The 23,981-nt window shown below is 52.5% G+C and overlaps 12 protein-coding genes across 12 annotated transcripts; 7 read left to right on the forward strand and 5 right to left on the reverse strand.

The window, feature by feature from the left end:
* Window positions 1–29: 29 nt before the first annotated feature.
* On the forward strand, window positions 30–1,925 carry BDZ99DRAFT_407641 (putative eukaryotic translation initiation factor eIF-4A subunit). Its single transcript, XM_033716486.1, has 8 exons — window positions 30–145; window positions 198–234; window positions 287–297; window positions 352–372; window positions 422–607; window positions 658–1,512; window positions 1,562–1,600; window positions 1,653–1,925. The coding sequence occupies exons 1-8, from the start codon at window positions 115–117 to the stop codon at window positions 1,670–1,672; spliced, it is 1,200 nt and encodes a 399-aa protein (XP_033583607.1). The 5' UTR covers window positions 30–114; the 3' UTR covers window positions 1,673–1,925.
* A 291-nt stretch (window positions 1,926–2,216) lies between these two features.
* BDZ99DRAFT_458486 (DUF572-domain-containing protein) lies at window positions 2,217–3,306 on the reverse strand. The gene has a single exon (XM_033718924.1). It carries the CDS (start codon window positions 3,239–3,241, stop codon window positions 2,411–2,413), a length of 831 nt encoding a protein of 276 aa, XP_033583608.1. The 5' UTR covers window positions 3,242–3,306; the 3' UTR covers window positions 2,217–2,410.
* Window positions 3,307–3,417: 111 nt separating this feature from the next.
* On the forward strand, window positions 3,418–5,649 carry BDZ99DRAFT_458487 (anaphase-promoting complex subunit cut9). Its single transcript, XM_033718925.1, has 2 exons — window positions 3,418–3,632; window positions 3,679–5,649. Exons 1-2 carry the CDS (start codon window positions 3,536–3,538, stop codon window positions 5,403–5,405), a joined length of 1,824 nt encoding a protein of 607 aa, XP_033583609.1. The 5' UTR covers window positions 3,418–3,535; the 3' UTR covers window positions 5,406–5,649.
* BDZ99DRAFT_434092 (aromatic amino acid aminotransferase 1) lies at window positions 5,530–7,765 on the reverse strand (the record flags this gene model as incomplete). The annotated part of the gene is made up of 3 exons (XM_033717423.1): window positions 5,530–6,866; window positions 6,932–7,538; window positions 7,609–7,765. The coding sequence occupies 3 exons, from the start codon at window positions 7,763–7,765 to the stop codon at window positions 5,834–5,836; spliced, it is 1,797 nt and encodes a 598-aa protein (XP_033583610.1). The 3' UTR covers window positions 5,530–5,833.
* A 470-nt stretch (window positions 7,766–8,235) lies between these two features.
* BDZ99DRAFT_434093 (uncharacterized protein) lies at window positions 8,236–10,605 on the forward strand. Its single transcript, XM_033717424.1, has 2 exons — window positions 8,236–8,874; window positions 8,925–10,605. Exons 1-2 carry the CDS (start codon window positions 8,414–8,416, stop codon window positions 10,369–10,371), a joined length of 1,908 nt encoding a protein of 635 aa, XP_033583611.1. The 5' UTR covers window positions 8,236–8,413; the 3' UTR covers window positions 10,372–10,605.
* Window positions 10,606–10,613: 8 nt separating this feature from the next.
* BDZ99DRAFT_485188 (dienelactone hydrolase family protein) lies at window positions 10,614–11,439 on the reverse strand (the record flags this gene model as incomplete). The annotated part of the gene is made up of 2 exons (XM_033722692.1): window positions 10,614–10,784; window positions 10,843–11,439. 2 exons carry the CDS (start codon window positions 11,437–11,439, stop codon window positions 10,614–10,616), a joined length of 768 nt encoding a protein of 255 aa, XP_033583612.1.
* A 681-nt stretch (window positions 11,440–12,120) lies between these two features.
* Window positions 12,121–13,578, forward strand: BDZ99DRAFT_458491 (alpha/beta-hydrolase). The gene is made up of 2 exons (XM_033718926.1): window positions 12,121–12,247; window positions 12,364–13,578. The coding sequence occupies exon 2, from the start codon at window positions 12,483–12,485 to the stop codon at window positions 13,239–13,241; it is 759 nt and encodes a 252-aa protein (XP_033583613.1). The 5' UTR covers window positions 12,121–12,247; window positions 12,364–12,482; the 3' UTR covers window positions 13,242–13,578.
* Window positions 13,579–13,777: 199 nt separating this feature from the next.
* On the forward strand, window positions 13,778–15,587 carry BDZ99DRAFT_515230 (uncharacterized protein; the record flags this gene model as incomplete). The annotated part of the gene is made up of 4 exons (XM_033724951.1): window positions 13,778–14,324; window positions 14,381–14,670; window positions 14,724–14,839; window positions 14,897–15,587. 4 exons carry the CDS (start codon window positions 13,778–13,780, stop codon window positions 15,585–15,587), a joined length of 1,644 nt encoding a protein of 547 aa, XP_033583614.1.
* Window positions 15,588–16,252: 665 nt separating this feature from the next.
* Window positions 16,253–18,281, forward strand: BDZ99DRAFT_566455 (uncharacterized protein). The gene is made up of 2 exons (XM_033727583.1): window positions 16,253–16,396; window positions 16,517–18,281. Exons 1-2 carry the CDS (start codon window positions 16,331–16,333, stop codon window positions 18,104–18,106), a joined length of 1,656 nt encoding a protein of 551 aa, XP_033583615.1. The 5' UTR covers window positions 16,253–16,330; the 3' UTR covers window positions 18,107–18,281.
* Window positions 18,282–19,320: 1,039 nt separating this feature from the next.
* Window positions 19,321–20,963, forward strand: BDZ99DRAFT_376176 (pantothenate transporter liz1; the record flags this gene model as incomplete). Its single annotated transcript, XM_033715014.1, has 5 exons — window positions 19,321–19,524; window positions 19,579–19,621; window positions 19,668–19,831; window positions 19,886–20,046; window positions 20,099–20,963. The coding sequence occupies 5 exons, from the start codon at window positions 19,321–19,323 to the stop codon at window positions 20,961–20,963; spliced, it is 1,437 nt and encodes a 478-aa protein (XP_033583616.1).
* A 105-nt stretch (window positions 20,964–21,068) lies between these two features.
* BDZ99DRAFT_543346 (uncharacterized protein) lies at window positions 21,069–22,765 on the reverse strand (the record flags this gene model as incomplete). The annotated part of the gene is made up of 2 exons (XM_033726783.1): window positions 21,069–21,909; window positions 22,041–22,765. 2 exons carry the CDS (start codon window positions 22,763–22,765, stop codon window positions 21,174–21,176), a joined length of 1,461 nt encoding a protein of 486 aa, XP_033583617.1. The 3' UTR covers window positions 21,069–21,173.
* A 198-nt stretch (window positions 22,766–22,963) lies between these two features.
* On the reverse strand, window positions 22,964–23,695 carry BDZ99DRAFT_543350 (uncharacterized protein; the record flags this gene model as incomplete). Its single annotated transcript, XM_033726784.1, has 1 exon — window positions 22,964–23,695. The coding sequence occupies one exon, from the start codon at window positions 23,693–23,695 to the stop codon at window positions 22,964–22,966; it is 732 nt and encodes a 243-aa protein (XP_033583618.1).
* Window positions 23,696–23,981: the final 286 nt, after the last annotated feature.

Consider the following 23,981-nt stretch of genomic DNA (forward strand, 5'->3'; position numbering starts at 1 on the left):
TCCACGACGACCTTGAGAAACCTCGGACCCTCCAAAACCCAACACACACCTTGCCTCGCTACACCACAACCTAGGCGCATACACAATCTGCTCATCTAGGTGATACCAGACAACATGGCGGAAGGAATCGATAGGAAGGCGGAGGGTAGGTTGACTGTCGCGCGCATTAGAGTGAACACTAGCTGACAAGCGCAAAGAGAAGATGGAGTTCTCAACGTCCAAGGAGGTCACAGTGTAAGTTGAATATACGACTGCAGAATGTACAGAGTAGCTGACAAGATGGTAGTGCACCAACTTGTAAGAGAGGCCCTTCGATCGCTCCAATACCGTGCTAACTAGACGGCCATCCAGTCGAGGCTATGCATCTGAAGGGTACTGTACTATTTACTCTCTACGGTTGGTCCTAGCTAATGCGTCCCAGAAAACCTACTCCGAGGAATCTACGCATACGGATACGAGTCTCCTTCAGCGGTCCAGTCTCGCGCCATTGTCCAGATCTGCAAAGGCCGAGACACCATTGCGCAAGCGCAGTCTGGTACGGGAAAGACAGCTACATTCTCCATCAGCATCCTCCAGGTCATCGACACAGCTGTCAGAGAGACGCAAGGTAATATGCTCATGTTCCTCGGCACCTCGCTTATGCTGACTACATAATAGCTCTGGTGCTGTCCCCGACTCGCGAACTCGCAACCCAGATTCAATCCGTCGTTATGGCTCTTGGAGACTATATGAACGTTCAGTGCCACGCATGTATTGGAGGCACCAACGTTGGCGAAGATATCCGGAAGCTCGACTATGGCCAGCATGTTGTTTCTGGGACGCCAGGACGTGTGGCAGACATGATCCGTCGCCGAAACTTGCGAACCCGCAACATCAAGATGCTGGTCCTGGATGAAGCTGATGAACTGCTGAACCGCGGCTTCAGAGAACAGATCTACGACGTCTACCGATACCTACCTCCTGCGACTCAGGTCGTTGTCGTTTCCGCTACTCTCCCCTACGATGTGTTGGATATGACGACTAAGTTCATGACGGATCCAGTCAGAATCCTAGTTAAGCGTGATGAATTGACTCTCGAAGGACTCAAGCAATACTTCATCGCTACCGAAAAGGAGGAATGGAAGTTCGACACCCTCTGCGACTTGTACGACACTTTGACCATTACCCAAGCCGTCATCTTCTGCAACACACGTAGAAAGGTTGACTGGCTGACCGACAAGATGCGGGAGGCCAACTTCACCGTATCATCGATGCACGGTGAAATGCCGCAGAAGGAGCGTGACAGCATCATGCAGGACTTCCGCCAGGGCAATTCCCGTGTCCTCATCTCTACCGATGTTTGGGCACGTGGTATCGACGTCCAACAGGTCTCGCTCGTCATCAACTACGATCTTCCCAGCAATCGTGAGAACTATATCCACAGGATTGGTCGAAGCGGTCGCTTCGGACGTAAGGGTGTTGCTATCAACTTCGTCACTGCTGATGATGTTCGCATCTTGCGCGACATTGAACGTATGTAACCTTTTACTCTTTGTTATGGCTCTCTACTAACACTGCATAGTGTACTACTCGACCCAGATCGACGAGATGCCTATGAATGGTAAGAGAGCACTGCTAGAATAATGAACCTTAACAAATGCTGACGGTAATAGTGGCGGATCTCCTTGCATAAACAGCCTTAGGCTTAAGATGCTAGAGACAGCATCCTACCTTTGACTTGGGTATCAATTGGAGTTGGAGGTGCTATTCTACTGTCGTTCTAGGCAAGGTTAGCGTGGAGGAAAGGGGCTTTGTAGCCAAAAAGTGCGTGCAATTTCCTTAGAATCTCAGTCAGGTCCGCGTTCCAGGCAGGCCCATGCTGACAGAACTGGAATCGGACAGTTGAAACTCATCTCATATGAGAACAAATAATACTTTGCCACCTCAAACGATGTTCATTCGATCGGAGTTGCTTCGGCAGCAGAAGACTCGAGGTCCAGTATTAATGTGGCTTTAGCAGCATTGCTTTCCGACGATCGTGAGCAGCAAATTGCTCCATCATCCATTTCTAAGGTGATTGCAGAAACAAAAGGCAGTGAGTGCCGTGGATCCAAGATGATCCTCGGGGGACTCATTAGTACGCCATGACGAGGGTGCCCATTTTTAGCATGGTGAATTTGAGGCCATCCAAGGGGGGCTTGATAGGTATGATTTACGGTTGGCACGGTCTTAGCAATCGGAACGAGGAACGAAGTGGTCTATGTTCGTACTGTTGTTGAGTAAATATTGGGATACTTCTTGGACATTGAAGAAGCAAATGTTCCACTGAGACTCCACTATGATGTTTGGAGTCCGATGTGAGACATTGATTTCGCTAGGATATAACCGTATAATGCAAGAACGCTAGAACGCCGTACAATAACAATCAACTTTACACCAAAGAAGGCTTCTTCTTGATCCCCAGTGCCGCACTGAAATCCTTCTTCTTTTTGACCTGTCGCTTGAAGGCCGGGACCGGCGGCGGAGGCATGGCCACGGTCGATGCACTCATGGTTGGCGAACTGGCGACAGAACCTTCGCCATCAGTCGAAGGCCCGTCCATCTCGATGATCTCCTCCTCAAGATCAGGCATCTTCTTGCTCTCGAACGCTTTCCTCGCAGCCTCAGCGTCCTCCTCTTCCTGCCGCCGCCGCTCCTCCCCTACAACATCACGCTCTACCGCCGTCGTCCCGCCATCCTTCTCCGCCTTCTCGATCCTCGCATTCCGCGACCGAATCTCGTCCAACGCATCCGCGATCGCCATCTCCGTCTTCGCGTCAATCGTCTTCGCCTCCAGCTCCTTCATAACATCCCGCTCCGCCTCCTCCCTCTCTAACCTGTCCAACCGTTGCTCTTCCGTCTCCTCCGCCAGCTTCGCCTCGCGCCACGGCTCGAAGTTCCGCTTCGCGCCCCGCTCGCACTCGTAGTCCATGTTCGCGGGGTCCGTTTTGAAGGTGATTTCACCCGAGCACCGCGTGCAGCGGATGTAGAAGCGGTAGATGGTGATGGCGTAGTATTTGATGTCTGTGGTTTCTTTGCGCGCGTTGAACTTGCGGCCTTTGTAGATGTATTCGCCGCAGTGGAGGCACTTCATGCTGAAGGGGGCCATGAGGCGCACGACTTGGACTTTAGGCCCCGCTTGCTTGGGCCCGCGCGTGCGGGTGATTTTCGAGGGGTCGAAGTCGGGGGGGTAGTATTTGGAGAGTACTTTTCGCTCGGACATGGTGGCGGCTGTGAGATTGTGAGAGGACTGCTGGAGCTGTTGTGGTTCGCAGAGTGGTGTTGAAGAAGAGCCAGGCGGCGAAGTTCAACTAATGCCGCCCCGCCGCGCTAAGGGTCTGAGGCACGTGCGGATCTCGCGCTGGGATCTTTCACGTTGTTTACGAGGGTGAAGCGCGACTGAATACATAGATTCGGAGGCTCCTGACGCCTGCCATATGGCTTTACAATCCCCTATGGTTACGTTCACTTCTTCCTCTTCTAGCTTTCTTTCCCCTCACATCTTTCGCAGATCGAGATGGAGAAATTCCTCCGCGAGTGGCGGCAAGATGCCTTGAATAAACACCAGTACGACTCCGCTATATTTATTGGGGACAAATTACTGGCTTTAACGAGTACGTCTTTGCACTCACGCAATAGCATCTACTGACTATGCCCAAGATAATGACAAAGATGGATTTTGGCTCGCTCAAGTTCACTTCTCGACCGGCAATTACACCCGCGCCCTGAGCTTCCTCTCTCGACAAGACCTCATTGCAACCAACCCCTCGTGTAAATATCTGGCCGCGCATTGCTGTGTAAAACAAGGAAAGTTTGACGAAGCGTTAAACATTTTGGGCGACAAGAACCCGGTACATCTCATAAGTGCGCCTGGAAGTGCCAGGAGGAAACTCCAGCATGTCGATGGCCGGAAACACTCTAAGCTGGGAGCTAGGAGCGACAGAGTGGACCGCAGCGAAGAGAGGGATAAAGAGGATATCGCAAATATACGGTTCGAGGCCGCCATGTGTTACCTGAGGGGAGTCTGTTACGCCAAACAGAATGCCTTTGATCGAGCCAAAGATTGCTACAAAGATGCCGTTCGGATAGACGTCCAGTGCTTCGAAGCGTTCGACCAGCTCATGAAGAACTCCCTCATGTCCCCGAGCGAGGAGTGGAAGTTTTTGGAATCGTTGAATTTCGACACTATTACGGCAGACAACAACTCGACTTCCCAAGAAGCTGCGGAGTTTGTGAGAATGCTTTACATTACCAGGTTATCCAAGTACGAGCATCCTGAGGAATTTACCGTGGCGACAGAGACCTTGTCTACCCACTACAACCTCGGGGAAAACCCAGATATCCTCCTCTCCAAAGCCGAACTGCTGTTCACTCAATGCCGCTTCAAGGAAGCACTCGCCCTCACTTCGTCTGTTCTAGAGAAGGACCGGTACAACTTCAACACTTTCCCAATCCATCTTGCATGTCTACATGAACTCAACGAGAGAAACGCGCTCTTCCTCCTCGCCCACGACCTCGCAGACAACCACCCCGAAGAGCCTTGTGCCTGGCTCGCCATCGGCGTATACTACCTCACAATTAACCGCATCGCCGAAGCACGCCGATTCTTCTCCAAAGCCTCAATGATGGATCCCCACTTCGGCCCCGCCTGGATTGGTTTCGCGCACACCTTCGCTGCAGAAGGCGAGCACGACCAGGCCATATCAGCCTATTCGACCGCCGCGCGCCTCTTCCAAGGAACGCATCTTCCACAGCTATTCCTGGGTATGCAGAATTTGCAATTGAACAACATGCCACTAGCACACGAGTACCTTAACACGGCGTACGCCCTATGCAAGACTGACCCGCTACTACTTAACGAACTAGGCGTAGTTCTGTACCACGAAGACAACCTGCAGAACGCCATAGCGCTCTTCAAGCTCGCGCTCACGCTGGCGACGGAGGTAGGGTCTGATCCTAGGGCTTGGCTTGCTACGCGTGCAAATCTAGGCCATGCTCTGCGGAGGACAGGTCAATTTCCCGAAGCGCTCGCTTCTTTCGATGACGTCCTCCGGTCTGGTGGGAAAGATGCTGGTGTTTTCTGCGCTAAAGGGCTAGTGCTGTTGGAGATGGGCGACAGCTGGCAAGCCGTCATTGCACTGCACGAGGCGCTGGCTGTCAGTCCGCAGGATCCGATCGCGACAGATCTACTAGGCAAGGCGTTGGAGGTTAACGAGGCTGTTCCTTTGATGGATGGCAGTGAGGAAGAGGAATTTGAGCGGAGGATCGGGGAGCGGAAAGGAGAGACTGCTAATGGGAAGGCGAGGAGGAGGCCTAGGGGGAGGCTGAGTGAGGGTGATGTGACGGGTGCGGGGGAGAGCATGATGGTTGATTCGGATGATGATTGAGTTTTGGGAAGCGTTGTACTGTACTACCAAGTACGTTGATTTGGATATGACCGGCATAGCATTGGGCGGTGTTTTGGAGTAATTCTCCCATAGCTCTTATGATAGTGCAAGCGTTTCTACAAGTCCTGGGATTTCAGTGTATTGGGAGCGTAACTCCCTTGGTACAATGAATCTCGAAGAGGTTATCCATGTTGCTCTTCACGTGATATTGAATTCATTCGATCCGAGAATTCGATAATCTCAGCCACTGATATCTCATGTGCCTCGATATCCACTCCCAAAAATATATTCCAAGCTTAGTAGCTTTCATTTATGCTTCATAATCGTTACCTTATCGCATCTATCCAATCTCATCAAAGTGTGCTTACACCGTGTCATCAAACGTGACGCCGTGGTAGCCCATATATGCCGTGTTCCAGAATCCACCTCTAGCAAAACCCAGTCAACATAGCCAACCCAGCGTTATTCCCCTCACCCGCTAGCATCGCAGGCGGCGCATCGTCTTCCAACAACTCATCAATCTTCTCCTTCTTCTTAATCCGCCAAAACGCCTGCGCGCCATCCACAAACCGATGGCTAATATCCTCCAGCACATCATCATCGACCGCCGCAAAGCACAACCGAAAGCACTCCCACGCATCCCCATCTCTAATTTCCTCCGTCGGCGCGAAAATACTCCCCGGGGCCGCCAGCACCTTATACGGGTTCGTCGTCCAAAACACCCACAGCGCCGCCGACAGCCTTGCGAGCGGCACGCTCTTCCGTAGCGGATGCGTCGTGAAATCGAACCGCACCCACACAAACATGCCGCCCAGCGGCCTCACAAAGTCGTAGATCTTCGTCTTCTCAACCACCGCCCACTCGTCGTCCGCTACCGCTGACAGCGACCCCCGCCGCCCCGCCTTCACGAGCGTCTTCCCGCCGTCCATGATGTCGCACATCGCGTTCATGCGGCGCTCGTAGTTGCCTCGCAGGCCCTCGAGCCAGCGCACCCACCCGTCGACCTTCCAGCCGCTGCCGTCGGCGGCGCCGCCGCGGCCGCCGTCGCTGCGGCTCTGCGGGCCCATGATCAGTTCGGCGATCATGGCCTGCACGAAGCCGGAGGGTTGTTGGGTGCTGGTCTCGGTGATGCGCAGGATGCGCTCGACCAGGACGGGCTGCGCCGTGATCCAGCCGAGGCGGCAGCCCGGCGCGACGGTTTTGGAGAAGGTGTCGAGGCGCACGACGCGGCCTTGGTAGTCGATGGAGAGGTAGGAGGGGATGAGGGAGTCGAGGAAGGGGAAGCCGGAGGATTTGGCGGGGGCAGGCGGCGGAGGGGTGGTGTCGGAGACGGCGGAGGGGAATTGCAGGTACCAGTATGGGTCGTCTTCGATGATTATGACGTCGTATTTCACGCAGAGGGCGTAGATTTCTTTGCGCCGGGCGACGCTGAGGGTGCCACTCGTGGGGTTCTGGCCGATGCTAGGAGAGAAAGAGCAGGTCAGTGTTGGGGATTACTACGGTGAGGTCTGAATTGGGCCACCTACGTTACTGTATACATCAGGTGCGGCCGTCTACCCTTTGAGAAGTCCCAGTTCTCCAGCACATCCTCGAGTCCTCCTTTTCCGCTAGCCATCATGCCCTCGTCGTCGATTTTCACAGGGGCAATGCTGATGCCTCGAGGCCTGGCCGTCTGGATCGCGTTCATGTAGCAGTATTCCTCGACTAGCATAGCTGGCTTCTCATCAATCGGATCGTGGCCCTCACTCCATTCATTAGAAAGAGCCTGGATCGCTTTCGAAAAGCCATCGGTAGCCCCGCATGTCAAGATTATCTCGGCACCGCCTTTGTACGGAATCGTCGGGTGTAAATTTTCCAGGGTGAACTTCCGGACGAAGTAATATAGCGAGGGGTAGCCTTGAGCAGTGCCATATTGCAACGCTGTTGTGAGATCAATGGTCCGCAGAGGGTCGACGATGCCCGCGTCGTGGGGGACGACGACTCGTGTCGAAGCTGGCGAGTCTGAGATTCTAGCAGAAGCTAGCTCTGATGTGGGAGGGTCAATTGGCTTGATTGGCGTGGGTTTGAATCTGTTTGGGAGTGCGACTTTGGCTTCGAGGGTGTCGTACGGGAAGTAACCGGCGTTCGGAAGTCCTAGTACAGATGTCAGCATCCATATTGGAGATTAGAGATTGGGAGGAGGGCGAAGTCCTCTTATTCTAACCTCCAGCCAGCTGTCCAATTCCAGGTATTGCGAAGTACTTGTAAAATGACTTTACGGAGGAGGCTTCCCGCTTTTTGGTACTCCTCGAGAGATGGTGGGTGAGATCAACGGGATCTGGCAGTGCCGCGGAGGCAACATTCGCATTATTAGAAGTCATATCGGCGGTTGACGTATCTATAGATTCTAATAAGATCTATAGCAACATATAGAGAATAGATGAGGAAGTGTTTATTTGGAGTCTAGTCCGCATCTTGTCCGCGCCCTCCACAGTACACTTCGCGATAACTAGCTACCTTGCATTGATAAGCAGGCCTATTCAATGACACTAACTAATCCAGGACGCGCCGCGGGTTGGTATCGTACCTACAGGACCCCTCTACACACGGATTCGAACTCAACGCCTACTTCAAGTGTCCAGGAGCGCCTGGACGGAATGTGTAGATACACGCTAAGCGCCATTACACAAACAAAGGACCTTCCAACGAAATCGACCGTGAGAGAAACCAAACCGCCATGCCGGTATGGCGCCTGTGCCGAAGGGTCCGGCGATGCGACGCTAACGCAGGTGGTGGGCCGAGCACCTGTCCACCATGGTTTCCTCTGCATGAACAACACTGTCCCTTTTGACGTTGGATTCGTGTACATCATACATACCTATCGTTTCTTGTCGGTTTCTGTATAGCTACGCCGCTCTCGTTTCTATCCTCATCCCCATTGCTATTGAGTGCTGCGCGCCAACGACCCATTGGACCCCTTCAAAGTGTCTCCGGAAGCCTCGCATCACGAACTACAAGATATATCCGCCATGGAGCCTTCAGACGACGAAGCAGCTCCTCCCCGCGCTTACCGCGACGATGCGACCAGCGTGAGTTCCGACGGAACCATCACAATCGGGGAGGATGCGGTGCTCATAGATGGAGCCGAAGCCTCCGACGACGAGAACTATCCGTACCGCCAGCCCTCGCCGATGCTCAAATATATACCTACACGGGTTCAGCGGACTTCACGGGCGATATCAAGATGGGCAAAGGGGCCCCAGCCGCCGCGGCCGTGGAAAATACAGCCCTACTTCCCCACTGTACAATACGCGCCCGTCCAATTCGTAAATAACTACTTTCCGAAGCGGAAGCACAAGGTCTTGTTGTTGATATTCTTCTACATGTGCTGGCTGCTGTGTTTTGGGCTGGTCCTACACAGGTCTGCGTTCGCGAGTGATATACCGGGGCATGGCTCTCCCGTGAGGATTACGTGCACTGATAGATTCTGGTAAGCTTAACTATCCTACAGCCGTAGACGTATGCTCATACATGTGACAGGAATGATGGCAACGGCTGTGGATTGAACGGCAATCTCTGCCGCCCGTTCGAGAATAGTACTATGGCATTCCGGTGCCCCGCGAATTGCAAACGAGTCGAAGTAGTCAATCCTCACGCAGTAGGTGATCAGGAGGTCAACTATCGATCTCTTGTAATCGGCGGGCCGACAAACAAAGAGAAAGACCTTGAACACACATTCTATCGCGGCGACTCGTTCATATGCGGCGCCGCAATACATGCCGGCTTCATCAGCAACCAAGATGGAGGATGCGGCGTAGTGTCTCTCGTTGGCGAGCAGAGCAAGTTCCCCAGCGTGAAGCAAAACCGTATCACCAGCATAGGCTTCGATTCCTACTTCCCTAAATCCTTTTCATTCCTATCAGGCACTTCATCAAAGTGTCGTGATCTCCGTTGGCCCCTCCTCGGCGTCTCTCTCACCTTTACCATTCTCCTATCTCTATTCACAACATCACCAGCCGTATTCCTTCCCTCCGTATACACTGGCATCTTCTTCCACGTCGCCCTAGCATCAGACCCGCCAAACCTGACCGACTACTACTCCATCGTCAGCATAGCGCTCGGCCGTTTCCTCCCCGCATCATTCTGCATGTTCGTTGTCTACAAATACTGCGTGCGGCGCCAACAACTCGGGCTGCACGCCCAATTCGAAAAGACCATCCTCTGGCTCGGCGGCTGCTGGATCGGCGCGTTAAACAACTACACCTTTGACCGAATCCCAATTCAGCGCCTAACACCGCACGACATCCAACAACAACCCGGTGCCATCCCCGCCCTGATCATCATCGTCTTGTCCCTCTTCTTCATCGCCGTCGGCCAAGCCTGGGCCATCCGCGTCGAAGGCCGGCTGCCGCGCTACCTCGCCGTCTACGGCATCTTCGTCGCCTGCATCCTCGCCATGGTCGCCGTGCCCAAAATGAACGTGCGCATCCACCACTACATCCTCGCGCTGCTCCTCGTGCCCGGCACCGCCATGCAGAACCGCCCCAGCCTGCTCTTCCAGGGCATCCTCATCGGCCTGTTCATCAACGGCATCGCGCGCTGGGGCTTCGACAGCATCCTGCAGACGCCCGACGAGCTGCGCGGCGACGCGCCGCTCGGCTCGCTGCTGCCGCTCATCTTGCCGCCGATCGTGTATAACAACCCGGTTTCGTCGGGCTTGTTGCCGAATATTACGTTTGAGTGGACGCTTCCGCTTCCTGGGTTGTACGATGGGCTTAGTGTGCTGGTTAATGATGTTGAACGATTTCGGGGGTATGAGGATAGGGGGAAGAATTCGTTTACGTGGGTTAGGCATGATAGGGAGCTGCCGGAGTATTTTAGGTTTGGGTTCCTGAGTGGGAGTCGCACGGCGGATTATACGAAGGCGGGGAAGTGGGCGGCGAGTGGAGGGTGGACGGAGATGCCGCCTGGGCCGGGGTTTGCGTAGGGTGAGTGAGGTGTATAGAATTTGTTTGACTGAACTGCATAGGGGTGTTGGACTAAGGACTAAAGCATCGGGAATTGGAAAGATAGACGCTATTTTGGGAGTTGTCGCATAGCACCATGTTTGAAAGACAAGTCGATGAATCCTCAGCTCATGCAGTTTCCACATTTTGTTTAGCGATCTGATTCCAACATAGCTCTTACAAACTCTCGAATACTCAACAAGTCAACTCACAGTCCCCTTCTTCACAAATACTTCCCAAAGAAATCCCGCAGGATCCCATAGCCACGCAGATACTCCGCCTTCGCCCTCGGATCTTCAAAGTCCGCGCGCGACGCCATCCAGCCATGGACCTGATCCGTAAACGTCTCGACATAGTTCTCAACCGTCAACCCAGCCTTGAACGCATTCACGAGCTACACACACACACGTCAGCCTCCACACATCACTCATCGCTCAAAAGTCAAAACTCACCTCAACATTCTCGTCCCCACTCGGCAGCACCACCAGCGGCACCTCCACCTTCCCCGCATCCTCCACCACCATCAAACTCGGATGCAGCATCGCCGCCGCCTTGAACCCGGCCGCCGGATTCGCCAGCAACGACGCAATCTTCGCGCCCCAGCAGTACCCCACGACGCCCCAGCTCGTGATCTGGGGGTTCGCCTCCTTGATCGCCGCGAAGTACGCCGGGATCTTGGGCAGCGTGTCCGCGGGCGCCGCGGGGCCCGTCATGAAGGCCGTGATGTAGGCGTGCTGCTCGGGGGTCACGGGCGGGTACATGGCGAGGTCGGCGGGGGCGTCGTCGAACCAGTCGGGCATGAAGATCTTGTAGTGCTGGGTGGACGTGGACGTGGAGCCGGGGGCCGAGCCGGAGAGGATGTCGGCGGCTTGCAGCGTTTGCGGGTAGTAGCCGAAGATGTCGTAGATGACGAGGATGCCGTGGGTGGCCGTGGACAGGCCGGTCGTGTAGGTTTTCAGGCCGCCGAGGGCGGTGTAGGCGCCGAGTTGGGTGTAGGGGCCTGAGACGACGGGGGGCCGGCGGCAGCAGGCGGTGTTGGGGCTGGACATGGTTGGGGGGGTTGGGGGTTGGGTTGGAGAGGCTGTGGTGATACTTGGGGATGGGAATGGAGATGGAGATGGAGAGGGAGTTGGTGGATGATTTCGAGGTTCGACTGAAGAGAATAGTAGATTTTATATGAATGTGAAGAGCGTATTGGGCGTGTTGAGGTATGCATGTCAGATGCGTATCAACGGCAGGGGTAAAAGAATCACTTTTGCGTCCTTGTAGATGCCCAGCTTGGGTGTTTCAGCTGCTTCAAGACATTCTGAACATCAGATTAGTCTCTCGAACTGCAGATCGGCACTGAGCGGCTCCATGGCCCTATAATTTGCTAGAAGAAAGGCCCGTCGGGATTGTTGACGGCATCGTTGGAGCTTGAAAGTATTGCGGGGATGAACATGCCGCACGTTGACTAAACAACAAAAGTCAGCTTGCCGACGTCGAAAGGCTGCGATGACGCGGCATGTGTCAGCGCATATTGGGTTGGCAAAATCTGGGCTGCGGGGTCGTGAATTGGAAGTGTGCAGTGCTCGCTGGATCGAAGTGATGCCTAACTTCGTGTAGTTGATGACGGTGCTAACGGAGCCCTAACTCTACCTATACCTCTTGGCGTTTTCAAGGCATGGGTATCGCTAGCTGGATGCAGCCCGAATCACCTAATCAGGACAACGAGCTTGTATAGTCATATAATCGCAAATTGTAGGCGTACCTAACAGAAAGCTTCTTGGTAAAGATTGCTCTGCAATTGTTGCTAATAACGAGCATGACTGTCTGATACCTCTCGCGCTATCCACAAAGGTGCCTGCAATGCTCGTCCTGGTAAACAGTCAGTGGATGATTTGACTGGCTAATCACGCCATGCATCAAAGAAATCTTGTCCTGCCATCTATTGTGGGCGAGCTTGGAATTGTATAAAGAACAGGAGTACTCACTGCATTATTTCGTCTTCATCTCAACCACATCACTGCCTTCATCTCAAATACTTCCTTGCTCTCAGCCACTTAAGATTTCGACAGTTCATAGAAGAATACCTCCTCCAGCTCCATCAACAATGTCGACTGCACAAACAGCAAAGACTCAGTACGTCACGGCGGCCAATGGCACCAAATTTGCCTATCGCAGAATCGGAGCGTCTACGGGCATTCCCCTCGTGACGCATATCCACTACCGCGCCAATATGGATTTCTGGGACCCGCTCTTCATCAACACGCTTGCTGCGAACCGCCCGGTCATTGTTTTCGATCAATCAGGAGTTGGAAGAAGCACTGGCGAAATCCCAAACACTTTCCAAGGCTGGGCGAACGACCTCATTGCTTTCGTCAAGGCCCTAGGACTGGCTCAAATCGACCTCCTCGGCTTCTCCATGGGCGGCTGCGCAGTTCAGATGGTCGCATTGACAGCACCCGAGCTCATCCGCAAGCTCATCATCGCAGGTAGCGCAGCGTCTGTCCCAACTGCTGAAACGGTTACCGAAATCGTGTGGCCGCAGGTTCAGGCCGATCCCAAGTACATCATCAATCTCAACGACGCAGTTACTCCAGAAGAGGTCAAGTATACGCTGGAATACACTTTCTTTCCCGAAGACAAGATCGGACGCGATGCTGCAGAAGCCTACTGGAAGCGAGTGCTCGAACGCAACGTTGCGGATGAGCCCAAGAATCTAGAGCTCGTTGACCGCGACACGGGCGCAAAGGTTCAGCTGGCTGCGTTTCTCGAGGATTGGATCGTGCCGAATCCGCGCAACTCGTTCGACAGACTGGGAGAACTCAAGATGCCGGTACTCGTGATGAACGGGGGTGAGTCTCCATAACCAATCCTTATGTCTGCCTTTGCTTACACGTATTCTACCAGACCATGACGAGCTTGTCCCGACAAGCCGGAGCTGGGAGCTGGTAACCAAGATTGAGAATGCTCAGTTGATAATCTATCCCCACGCGGGCCATGGTTTCATCTACCAGTACGCGGAATTGGTAGGATCAAATGTGAACCGTTTCTTGGATGGAAAGGACTATGCGGCAATCTGGCCCCAGCTGTAGACTGCGTCTCGCCTAAAAGCATTAGAATGTCCGTGTAGCGATAGAATTAGCGAATGCTTGCTTATAGAACGTGGCGTTAATACTACCGTGTCTTTGAGCCCATTAAAAGAGTGATTCGTTGTAATATGTACTGCGTCGTCGAAGGCCCTCGGCTGACTGCACACCAAACTAGACTCAAAGTAGAATAGCTGCTTATTCATCTACTCTGCCATTGTCTAGTTAGAAGGTACCCCTCGAGATTCCCCTTCACATATTACGAGGTCGTAGTCTCTGAAACGTATGCCTCCTATTAACTTCCTACAGCATTTAAATGAGCCAACAAACCATCATCCTCCCCCCGGGACCTCTAGTGCTCGTGCATAAAGGGTGGCAACATGGTCCTAAAGGCTCGGCGGATGGCCTACATCAATTCCATGCTGGCAAATCAAGAAGATCATTCGACGCTTCGATCCCTGTTGCGAAGCCATTGTTGAGCAAAAGTGCTACGAAACGAGTTCGTGAAGAACGTCCTAGACCGCAGACCACCCCAGGCGCAGCTCCCGGGCGAACTCAAGACTGGCTGTTCGTCGATGCTACGGAGCCTCTTCGAAAACGAGACCCCGGGGTACAAAAGCTCGTTCGACGCCACGTCATGAAGGATTACTATGGAGACCCCGAAGCACGTGAGAAAGCGAAAAGGCCCCGGATCAAATCACCCACCTCGTCAGCCGGTGTTGCTTCAGTGCTAGAAAGGGATCATAGAGCAATGCTAAAGGAATCCTTATTTTCCAAGAATCCTCCAGGATCTGCTACTTCTTTATACGGAGGCGGACTACCGTTTGCCATAAAGCCTTATTTCCACAAACTGATGAATTTTTGTATGAGACTCAAGTTCCTTCAGTGTAACCGGAATTTGGTACTAACAATCGGCCAGATATTTCTCAGATAGCTCGTGTTCTTTACCCCTTACAGGACAACATGATATTCAATCCGGCACACAAGTTTTGGTTTCCTTTAGCTCTCACCGATGAAGCTCTCTTCCGCGCCTTACTCTACGTGTCCGCACTCGGCTTGACAACGCTTCCTGGATCAAAAGCCTCGGCATCCGATGACCCGACTGGCTTGACAAGACCGCTTTTTGGCCTTCTCAGTCAAAGATTAAATGACCTCTCAAAGGTTTCTGATGCCACGATCGGGGCGATCTCATGTCTCGCAATGGTGGCGGTAAGCTTTCGTATCCGCGGTAGTCTGCGGCTGACAAGCTGACAAGATTGTAGACGATGTACGGTAAGAAAGACGAATGGAGCATGCACTTAAAGGGAATGGCAGAAATGATCCGAATCAAGGGAGGCCTCTCGGCGATCCCCGAATCACTGCAAAATAAGTTGTGTCGGTACGACTAATCTTCCCGTTGCCATGACCGAAAACGCTCTGCTAAAAATGACTGTAGAGCCGACGTCGAAGGGGCTACCGATACACTTTCAATGCCATATTTGGAGCCGTTGACCAGAACTCAACCTGCAATCTCCTCGATCTTACCGCCTATCGAAGTACCGCCACCAAGCACTGACTTTCTGCATATTCTCGCTTTCACCAATCTAGACCTACCACTGCTCAACATCTTCGTTGATATCTCGCGCTTCATGGAGACCTTGAATTACGCTATCGATAGATCAGAGATCTCAATTCATCCGCGAGCTTTCGACGAAGACGCGGTCTTGATCCAGTACGACTTACTTCACCTCCCTGAGTACGATAAGTCTGGCACACTGGAGGCATGTCGCCTGGGGGCCTTGCTATGCATCAAGTCTCTCACAAGGGCCACTCCCTTTGCGCCGGGATCGTCTGCCACCATTGTTAGCAAGCTTAAATCAGCGCTCGAAGGTGCTCCTGCCAGTGACAGACTATCCTACTTGGATCTCTGGCTGCTCTATACTGGAGGTATTGCCTCTCAGGGGACTCCGGAGCGGGCTTGGTTCACGTACAAGCTCGCCGAGCTTTCTCAGCTAGAGCCGGAGCTCTCGTCTTGGATCAGCGTCAGGAATGTGCTTCGGAGCTCCCTTTGGGTTGAGTCGATTCATGATGGTCCTTGTAGGCAGCTGTGGGCCGATGTCAACGACTTTCGGGTGACGAATGATTGAAGCGCAACTAGTTTCTCACACGACCCCTTGCAACCTATTTTGGAACGCGATGAATTCTTCTTACCAAGCGCCGAGGGAGTCGCATGTGACGGCTGAGAAGATGATACATCGCTGAATGGTCACTCAACGCTCTAACTACAAAATCTCAAATTATCTTTCTAAACTCCACTCCATTATTCATACCCCAGGAAATCGACGTCATTACTTTCTGAATACTCATGTGCGCGCAGGTTCAGGCTTCCAGAGTGTTTGAACAGTGATCGGCTTCAATGCCTCGGCTCTCGGGCTCGATCTCATGGACCATGCCATTCGAACAAAACTACGGAGTCCAAGGATTCAAAGATCCTGCTTTCTCGTTTCCTTCCTCCGCGTGTATGTCGCTTTTAGTATGTGGTGGCTGTCGTGGGTACATCACGTGCTGGCTACGGCCGTAAGACAGGGGTAGGCGAAGCCAAGCTAGCCGACCTCACCAATCAGATCACCCCTCGATCGGTGTAATTGTCGTCAGCTTCGAGCGCTCACGCCAAAGTCTTTCGGGCGTAACATTCATAAGGTCGATGCCTAGTCGTAAAAATGAGTACTTAAATGAGGCCTCGATTGAGTAGTTGGGTTAACATCAATCGAACAAAATACGAGCATAAATTGTACTACCTTCGAATCACCTTCCTCATTACTCTACAGCTTTGCGAAAATCCTCTTCGAGTTTACACAAATTACCGATAATTCAGAGCCAGCTCAACAACATGACGCAATTACTGAATGGACAAGAAAAGAATGGCGTACCAGCTACCTGGCGCCATGAGCAAGGAGTAAGTCATCTCATTATACAACATCACAATTGCCTATCGACTCTACATTTGAAAAATATGTTGAACTTAAGTCTTTTTCATCGTTATCACATGGAAGAGACATATTGCTGACCTACATAGTTTGAGCCCAACTTCGAGCAACGCACTCCAGTCGAGCTTAACGTAGTCGGCTCGATTCCCAAGTACGCCGCTGGTGTCCTATACCGGACAGGTCCTGGCGGACACGAAGAGAACGGCCCGAATGGAAAACCGGTCATCATGTCTCACTGGTTTGACGGCTTCACTCAAGTTCACCGATTCAAGATCGATGCTACTGATGATATTGCCGCGCCTGTTCGCGTGACTTACAATTCTCGTTTGGAAGTTGATGAAATACTGCAAAGAATCAGAGAGACAGGAGATTTGAAGGATTTCACGTTCGGGCAAAAGCGCGACCCGTGTGAAAGCTTCTTCCAAAAGGTCACATCAACTTTCACGTCAGTTGTCTCGGCGGCTACGAAATCTCCCAGCCCGCGAGGACCAACTTCTGTAAATGTTGGTGTGACACTGTCAGTCAACCTACCCGGGTTCCAATCCTCTGAAAAAGACTCGAAGCCTTCGACTGGGAGCCACAGCAGTGGAATTAAGACGCTCCACAACAAAACTGATGCGAACATCTTCCAGCAAATTGATCCGGAAACACTCGAACCTATTGGTTTGGCTACACAGACAATGTTACATCCCTTGCTGAAAGGACAAATGTCCGCCGCGCACGCCAAAGCCGATCCAGAAACCGGGGACATCTTCAACTACAACCTCGAGATTGGCATGAAATCGACTTACCGAGTCTTCCACACCTCAGCGTCGACTGGCCAGACCGAAATTCTCGCTACCATTCACGACAAACCCGCATACTTACACTCGCTCTTCCTCTCTGGATCCTACGTGATCCTCTGCATCTGGGGCGCCCACTACTCAAAAGCCGGCCTCTCGATACTCGCAATCAAGAACATCCTCGAATCAATTGCACCGTTCGATCCAACCAAAAAGGCAAGATGGTACGTGATCGACCGCCGCAACGGAAAGGGGCTAGTAGCAACATACGAGAGCGACCCGTTTTTCTCCTTTCACACCATCAATGCGTGGGAGCGACCGTCACCCTCTGATCCCGCAAAGACCGAAATCGTATGCGATCTCACGAAACACGACAACCTCGACATCCTCCACGCGTTCTACTACAAGAGTCTGATGTCAGTTCCAACACCAGACGTGGTGCGTCCGTCAGTTGCACGCTTTGTGCTCCCAGACGTCCCATCTACGCCCTCAAACGAGCCGCGAGTGGCAAAACTTGTTCTTGATTCTCCGAAAGATCTTGGGGCGGAACTGCCTATTATCAATCCGTCTTATTTTGGGAAGGAGGCGCGCTATGTGTACGGTATTGCGAATCGTGGGCGCAGCACCTTGACGGATGGGCTGGTTAAGTTTGATTTCCAGACGCAAAAGGCGGTGTACTGGGAGAAGTGGTCGCATACGCCAGGCGAGCCGATATTCGTTGCGGATCCGGAGGGGACCAGAGAAGATGATGGAGTTTTGCTTAGTGTGGTGCTGGATGGGGATGTGGGGAAGAGCTACCTGCTTTGCTTGGATGCGAGGACGATGAAGGAAGTGGGAAGAGCGGAAGTCGAGGGTGTGGTTGGGTTTGGGTTTCATGGAAGGCATGTTAGGTTGTGAAGGGTTAGCTATCTGTTCTGCGCGGGTTCTTTTCAGGAGTAGTTTGTAATGCCGGCTGTGTATCACCTTCTATCGATTCGTTCGACCACCTGTCACACTGTCGCTTGGGTAAACACTCACCAGATTTCGAGTTTCTACTCTAGTCGTAATATCAAGCTCCACCAAGAAAACTTTCATAGACATCTTTATGCTTCTCGAGATACGGCCATAATGTCGAACCGATTTTCTACCGTATTATCGGCATTTGAACGTGATCGGCTTTTGGTTCGGCACGAATGATCCATGGAAACTTACCAACCTCCAATTCGTGGAAACCCAAGATCATACAATCTCCTCCCCAAAACTAGCAAGTCGTTCCGGCTACACCTGCCCCGTGACACATCGGGCCAAGACTATGATATGCGGGGAATTGACGTAACGCAGGCGAGCTTAACCCAGCCACCGCATCATCCCCGGGCTCTCGTCGAACGCTACGTTATGTTTTCCTTCAGCATCAACAAGAGGCTTCAGAAACATTGATATCACTAGCTTGTGCTTGAACACAAAGTGCATGCGACTCCAAGGGCAACACCAATTGGTTCCCCCAACCACCCCATCCTGCACCACGGCCCGCCCCTCCGATCCCCTTCCCCAAACCCCCAACCCGCTCGGAAGCCGGGGTAGCTGCCAGCGAGTAGTAGCGCGCCGCGGCACTTCTCCCCCCAAAAAAAGTCTGGGGTTGCACCCGCTTCGCCGCCTCTGGCCACCATCGCCCAACCATGATCCGTGAGTGGATGCAACCAAGTCGGGCACCTTAACGATCGCCCGCCTGCGCACCCCTCCCGGCGCCATTGACGGCGGGGCTCGCAGGCGGTGACGATGGCAGTTGAGTTTGTCGAGGTGTCGTATCATCGGCACGAGCTGGGTTGATAAAGAGCTGCCTTTGTCCCTCTGCCAGATACGTGCTTGCTGAGGGATTGGACTGTGTGGTTGTACTGCTATCTCCTGTTACATTGGCTTTATATCTTTTATCTCGGTGCGCTTGGTTGATACCTCTCTGTCCGTGTCGCCACTTCCAATTCCACCTACAGCTCTTCGAGCTGCTTCATTTCATACGATAAATAGTCATCGCAATGGCTACGGCTACGGACATTACGGGAATTGACGACAAGCTCACTCCCGAGCGTGTCTCGGATACCTATGAACGCGATGTCGGCGGGCCGTCGTCGAGCAAGATGGAGCCACCGTTGCTGGTGGCCGCCATGTCTCCCGAAGTACGCCAGGCGACGGAGCTGAAGTTGAAGCGGAAGATTGATATAAGGTTGATGCCGATGATTATTCTGATGTATATCATGAATTATCTGGATCGGAACAATATCGCGGCTGTGAGGCTTGCTGGGTTGCAGGATGAGCTGGATTTGAGTAGTACGCAGTATCAGGTATGCTGGGTTTTGGGGAAGATTGTTAGAGTTGCTGGTGCTAATTGGCGATAGACTGTTATCAGCATCTTGTTTGTGGGATATATCCTTATGCAGAGTAGGTCGAGACCTATTACTTTTCTGGTAATTGCTAACAGGCGTAGTTCCTTCGAACCTCTTCTTAAATAAGATTGGAAAACCTGCTATATACTTACCAAGTTGTATGGTCGCATGGGGCATAATCTCGGGTTCCACGGCTGGCTGTCACAACTTTGCAGGCTTGATTGTCATTCGCTTCTTTCTCGGTTTCGTGGAGGCTGCTTATTTCGTAAGTACGGATAGTAAGAACTTCAGATGAATGGTGATACTGATGTGGACGTAGCCCGGCTGTTTGTTCTACCTCAGCGCTTGGTATACCAGGAAAGAACTAGGACTACGCACCGCGATTCTTTATTCTGGAAGTCTGGTATCTGGAGCATTTGGAGGGCTAATTACCGCCGGTATAACCAGTAACATGGACGGAACGAAAGGCCTTCGTGCTTGGTAAGTTCTTGCCTCTCACTATATGTGGGCTGCCACTGATTAATTTGATCAGGCGCTGGGTGTTCATAATAGAAGGTGTAATTACTGTCGTCATCGCCGCCGCCTCGTTCTTCATCTTACCCAATTTCCCCCGAACGACCACCTGGCTTACGGAGGAGGAGCGGCAATTAGCCGTCTGGCGCCTACAAGAAGATATCGGTGAAGACGATTGGGTGAACAGCGAGCAGCAGAGCTTCTTCCACGGCATGAAGCTCGCGTTCTTGGATATCAAGACATGGATCCTGATGATAATGCTCCTCGGTTTCGTCTCATCGGCCTCAGTGACGAACTTCTTCCCGACTGTCGTAAAAACGCTCGGTTACAACAACGTCAACACGCTCCTCCTCACCGCCCCGCCGTACGTCCTGGCCGTCATCACGACCTTCGCAAACGCATGGCACGCAGACCGAACGGGCGAGCGCTACTTCCACATCGTGCTCCCCCTCTGCCTCGGCGTCGCGGCCTTCATCTTAGCCGCCGCGACAACGGCCACGGCGCCTCGCTACGTATCAATGATGCTTATGGTTCCTGGAGTGTATACTGGTTATGTGGTCGCACTGGCATGGATTTCTAACTCGATTCCTCGACCCCCGGCCAAGCGCGCGGCAGCGCTAGCTGCGATCAATGCTGTTAGTAACGCGAGCTCGATCTATGCGAGCTATATGTACCCGCAGCAGAAAGGGGTTACGCATCCGAATTTGGTTGTGCCGATGTCGGTGGATTGTGCGACAGCTGTGCTTGCTATCATCATGGCGACAGTGCTGAGATTGATGTTGGTGAGGCTGAATAAGAAGCTGGATCGTGGGCATCATGTGGAGGGTGCGATAAATGCGGTTCCGGGAGAGGCGTCGGAGAATGGATTCAGGTTCTTGTTGTAAGGTCGCGACATTATTCTCCTAGAAGAAGGATCGGCTTTTCATTTCAATTTCTTCATAGCGGTACACGGATGTAGACAGACCGATGATAGGAACTATCGAATCAGAATATACGGCGCTTGGGAGTCCGCCACTCAGCCCGCAATCAAAACTCTACAAGATTAGCCCGTCTATCTAACCGAAGACTCTCACTCCCCGACTCTACTCAACCCCTTATACCCCTTGTGCCCCGGCCCCAGGCCATCCAACCACTGCAAACACCGCAAACGCCACCACTGCAGCCACAACCCTCAACGCGTCGTTCTCCGTCTGCCGCATTACCCCCTCTGCTACCCACTTCGCCGTCTCTAGCCCATGTCCTAGAACCCTTTTCTCCTTCTTCTCCTTCTTCTCCTTCTTCTCCTTCTTCTCCTTCTTCTCCTTCTCCTTCTCTCTAACCTCCCTTTTCTCTTCCACTTCATCCCCTCCCTCTTCCTCTGCATCTTCCTGACCATCGCTCTCCCACGACGCCGGGCGCAGCACCTTCTGCACAAAAAACCGCTGCCTCAACTTCCCGTCAAGGTCCTGCACCGTCATACACACCAACCCTTCCCTTGGCATCCGGTAGTGGTGGGGATCTCTGTAGTACTGGATACGGATGACATTGGCTTTCGGGCCCAGCTCCTCGACTCTACGAATCGGGTGCAGGAGCAGACAGCTTGGTCTGAAAAAGCCGTTCCTTTTTAGGGCCTTGCAGCGGCGTGCTATGTTTACTGAGATGGCTTCGGGGTGGCGGATTGGGAGGCGGGGGGTGGCATGGTGGTGAGGGGGGAGGGGTGGTGGTTCGCGACGGCATGGGGATGGTAGTGGGTGACGGGTTGTGGGTGGTGGTGACACAATTCGATGGTCGATATGGGGAGTGATTGGGACCGTGAGGGCTTTAGAAGGGCCGCTTTGGGAGGGATTTTGACTGAAGAGGTGAATTATACGTCAAAGAACGTGAAGTGTAGGTTTTTGGGAATTCATCCCTCTCGCCAGTACAGATCTGCCATGCCAGAGCACTACTCAAAGAACAGTGAAATGAGGTAATACTCGCCATACTACAATCCCCCAGGCCAACCCGCTAGGACGAATCCCGTAAGTCCAATTACTCCTGCGACTATACTCAATGCTAGTGACTGATGATCCCTTTGCTTCACCTCCATTACCCTCTTCACCACGCTCTCCAGCGTCCCTTCTTTCTCTTCCTCCCAGACCTTCTGAGCAAAGAGGCGCTGCGTGATCCTCCCATCCAGATTCTGCGTCGTCATACAGGACAGCGCCCACCGTGGGATAAGGTATGTCTTAGGGTCTCCGAAGTACTGGATGCGGAGTAGGTCGTCGTCGAGGTCTTCCATTTTGCAGATGGGGTAGTATAAGAGACACCCAAGCCTGAATTTGTCCTGGTGGTCGAGATTGGTGTATCGTTGTGCATTCCTGCTCCACCAGGCTCGTGGATTTATGGCTGGGAGACGCGGGTGGCAGGGGGGAGTTCGCGGGGCAGCCACACCCATGCTGGCATCGTGTTTTTGAGAATGACGTCCATCGGAGGTAGAAACGGGGCTGGCCTGGTCTTCTTTTGGGGCATTTGGGCGGACTGGGTTTGTTTCTAATCTTTGTCGTTTTAGCGTCCGAGGTCTTTCAGTCTCGTTGGTGTGTGCATTGGTTTCTGAAGGATCGGACCTGACGTTGTGTTTCATCGTGGATGGTTTGGAGTCTCCGTTAGCCTTGCGCTTTGTGCCCCTATTGGCAGACGTCGAATCGGCGGAAACAAGAACAGGAGACATGATGTGGCTGAGTAGTCGTGAGCCCGTGGGTTCGGTTGAGACTGCGGATCCAGGTACTAATGGAGTTAAGGGAGCCCTCTAGCGGTATTCATGGAGTTTGTTTTGGCCGAGAAGGTGAATTATATGACATAATCAAGTTCTTTTGCTGGCGAATCCATGATGGTAGCTCTAGAATAGATTGCAGCAATCCGATCTGAATTACCCAAGCTGTTGATATCCACGAACAATGACTTTGGTAACTTCCTCGTCGGCTTCGGAGAATGCTAGTACGGCATTGAGAAATGTAGAGGACGAGATGTAAGCAGCTTTCCGAGGTCGAACACAAATGAGTGATCCACTCCATGGCCTGTCCTTGGCAGCCCATAGCTCAGCTAGTTCGATATGAAGCTTCGAAAATCTCTTTCTGAGCTCTACTTCGAGTGTTCTGACTGTGCGTTCTCGCTGTCCCGGGGAATTAGATATAGTTGCAAGAGAATCAACGGCAACGATCTCGACACGAGCATCAATAACAACTCTGGTGAGATAGACGTGATATCTTGGGGCTGGCCAGATTAAACCTTCTAGCCAAGGTGCCGCTATTTTTGGGAAGTTGACAGCGTCGAAGGGGGCATTCTCGTAGGCGATTGTTTTGGTCTCCCAGTGGCAGTAGAAAGAGTTGGCGGCGTAGAAAACGGAAGCGGCTTCATCATGTAACTGTTTGCAGATTTTCAAAAGGTGGAGGCATGGGACGCTGGTCGTAGGGCGAATGTAGTCGTCTGATATCAGGAGTTGGCTGTAGATGTGATTTCGGATCTCCGGGGGAAGATCTAGGAAACTCGCTTTACTTTGATCTGCCCGATGGCTGACTGGCGTACACCTTTCGGTCTCGGTCTTCTCTCTGTTGAAAGTCGATGAAGTTACGACCTCCGTGGTTCGCGCATCTCGGTCCATGGCACTGATGATCTTATCGTAATCATTTTGGACACTTGCTAAGGGTTTGTTTTGTATGCTAGTCCTAGAGAATGAAGACCCCATTTCATGAAGAGAGAAGTAGTCTATTAAGATGTGGGTTAGGCGACTCAAGGATTTATAGATTCTCTTTAGGCAATAAAATAGAAGTCGGTAGTGGTAGAACTAGTGACCTACTAAGCCATGGCAAACAGCGGGCATGTGGCAATCAGTTTGCTCGTGGTTATGTGAGATGAAGTGGACAGAGAGGAAGGGAAGACGCGTCGAG

The sequence above is a fragment of the Mytilinidion resinicola genome (genome assembly GCF_010093595.1).
Source record: "Mytilinidion resinicola strain CBS 304.34 unplaced genomic scaffold BDZ99scaffold_2, whole genome shotgun sequence".
NCBI classification, from domain to species: domain Eukaryota; kingdom Fungi; phylum Ascomycota; class Dothideomycetes; order Mytilinidiales; family Mytilinidiaceae; genus Mytilinidion; species Mytilinidion resinicola.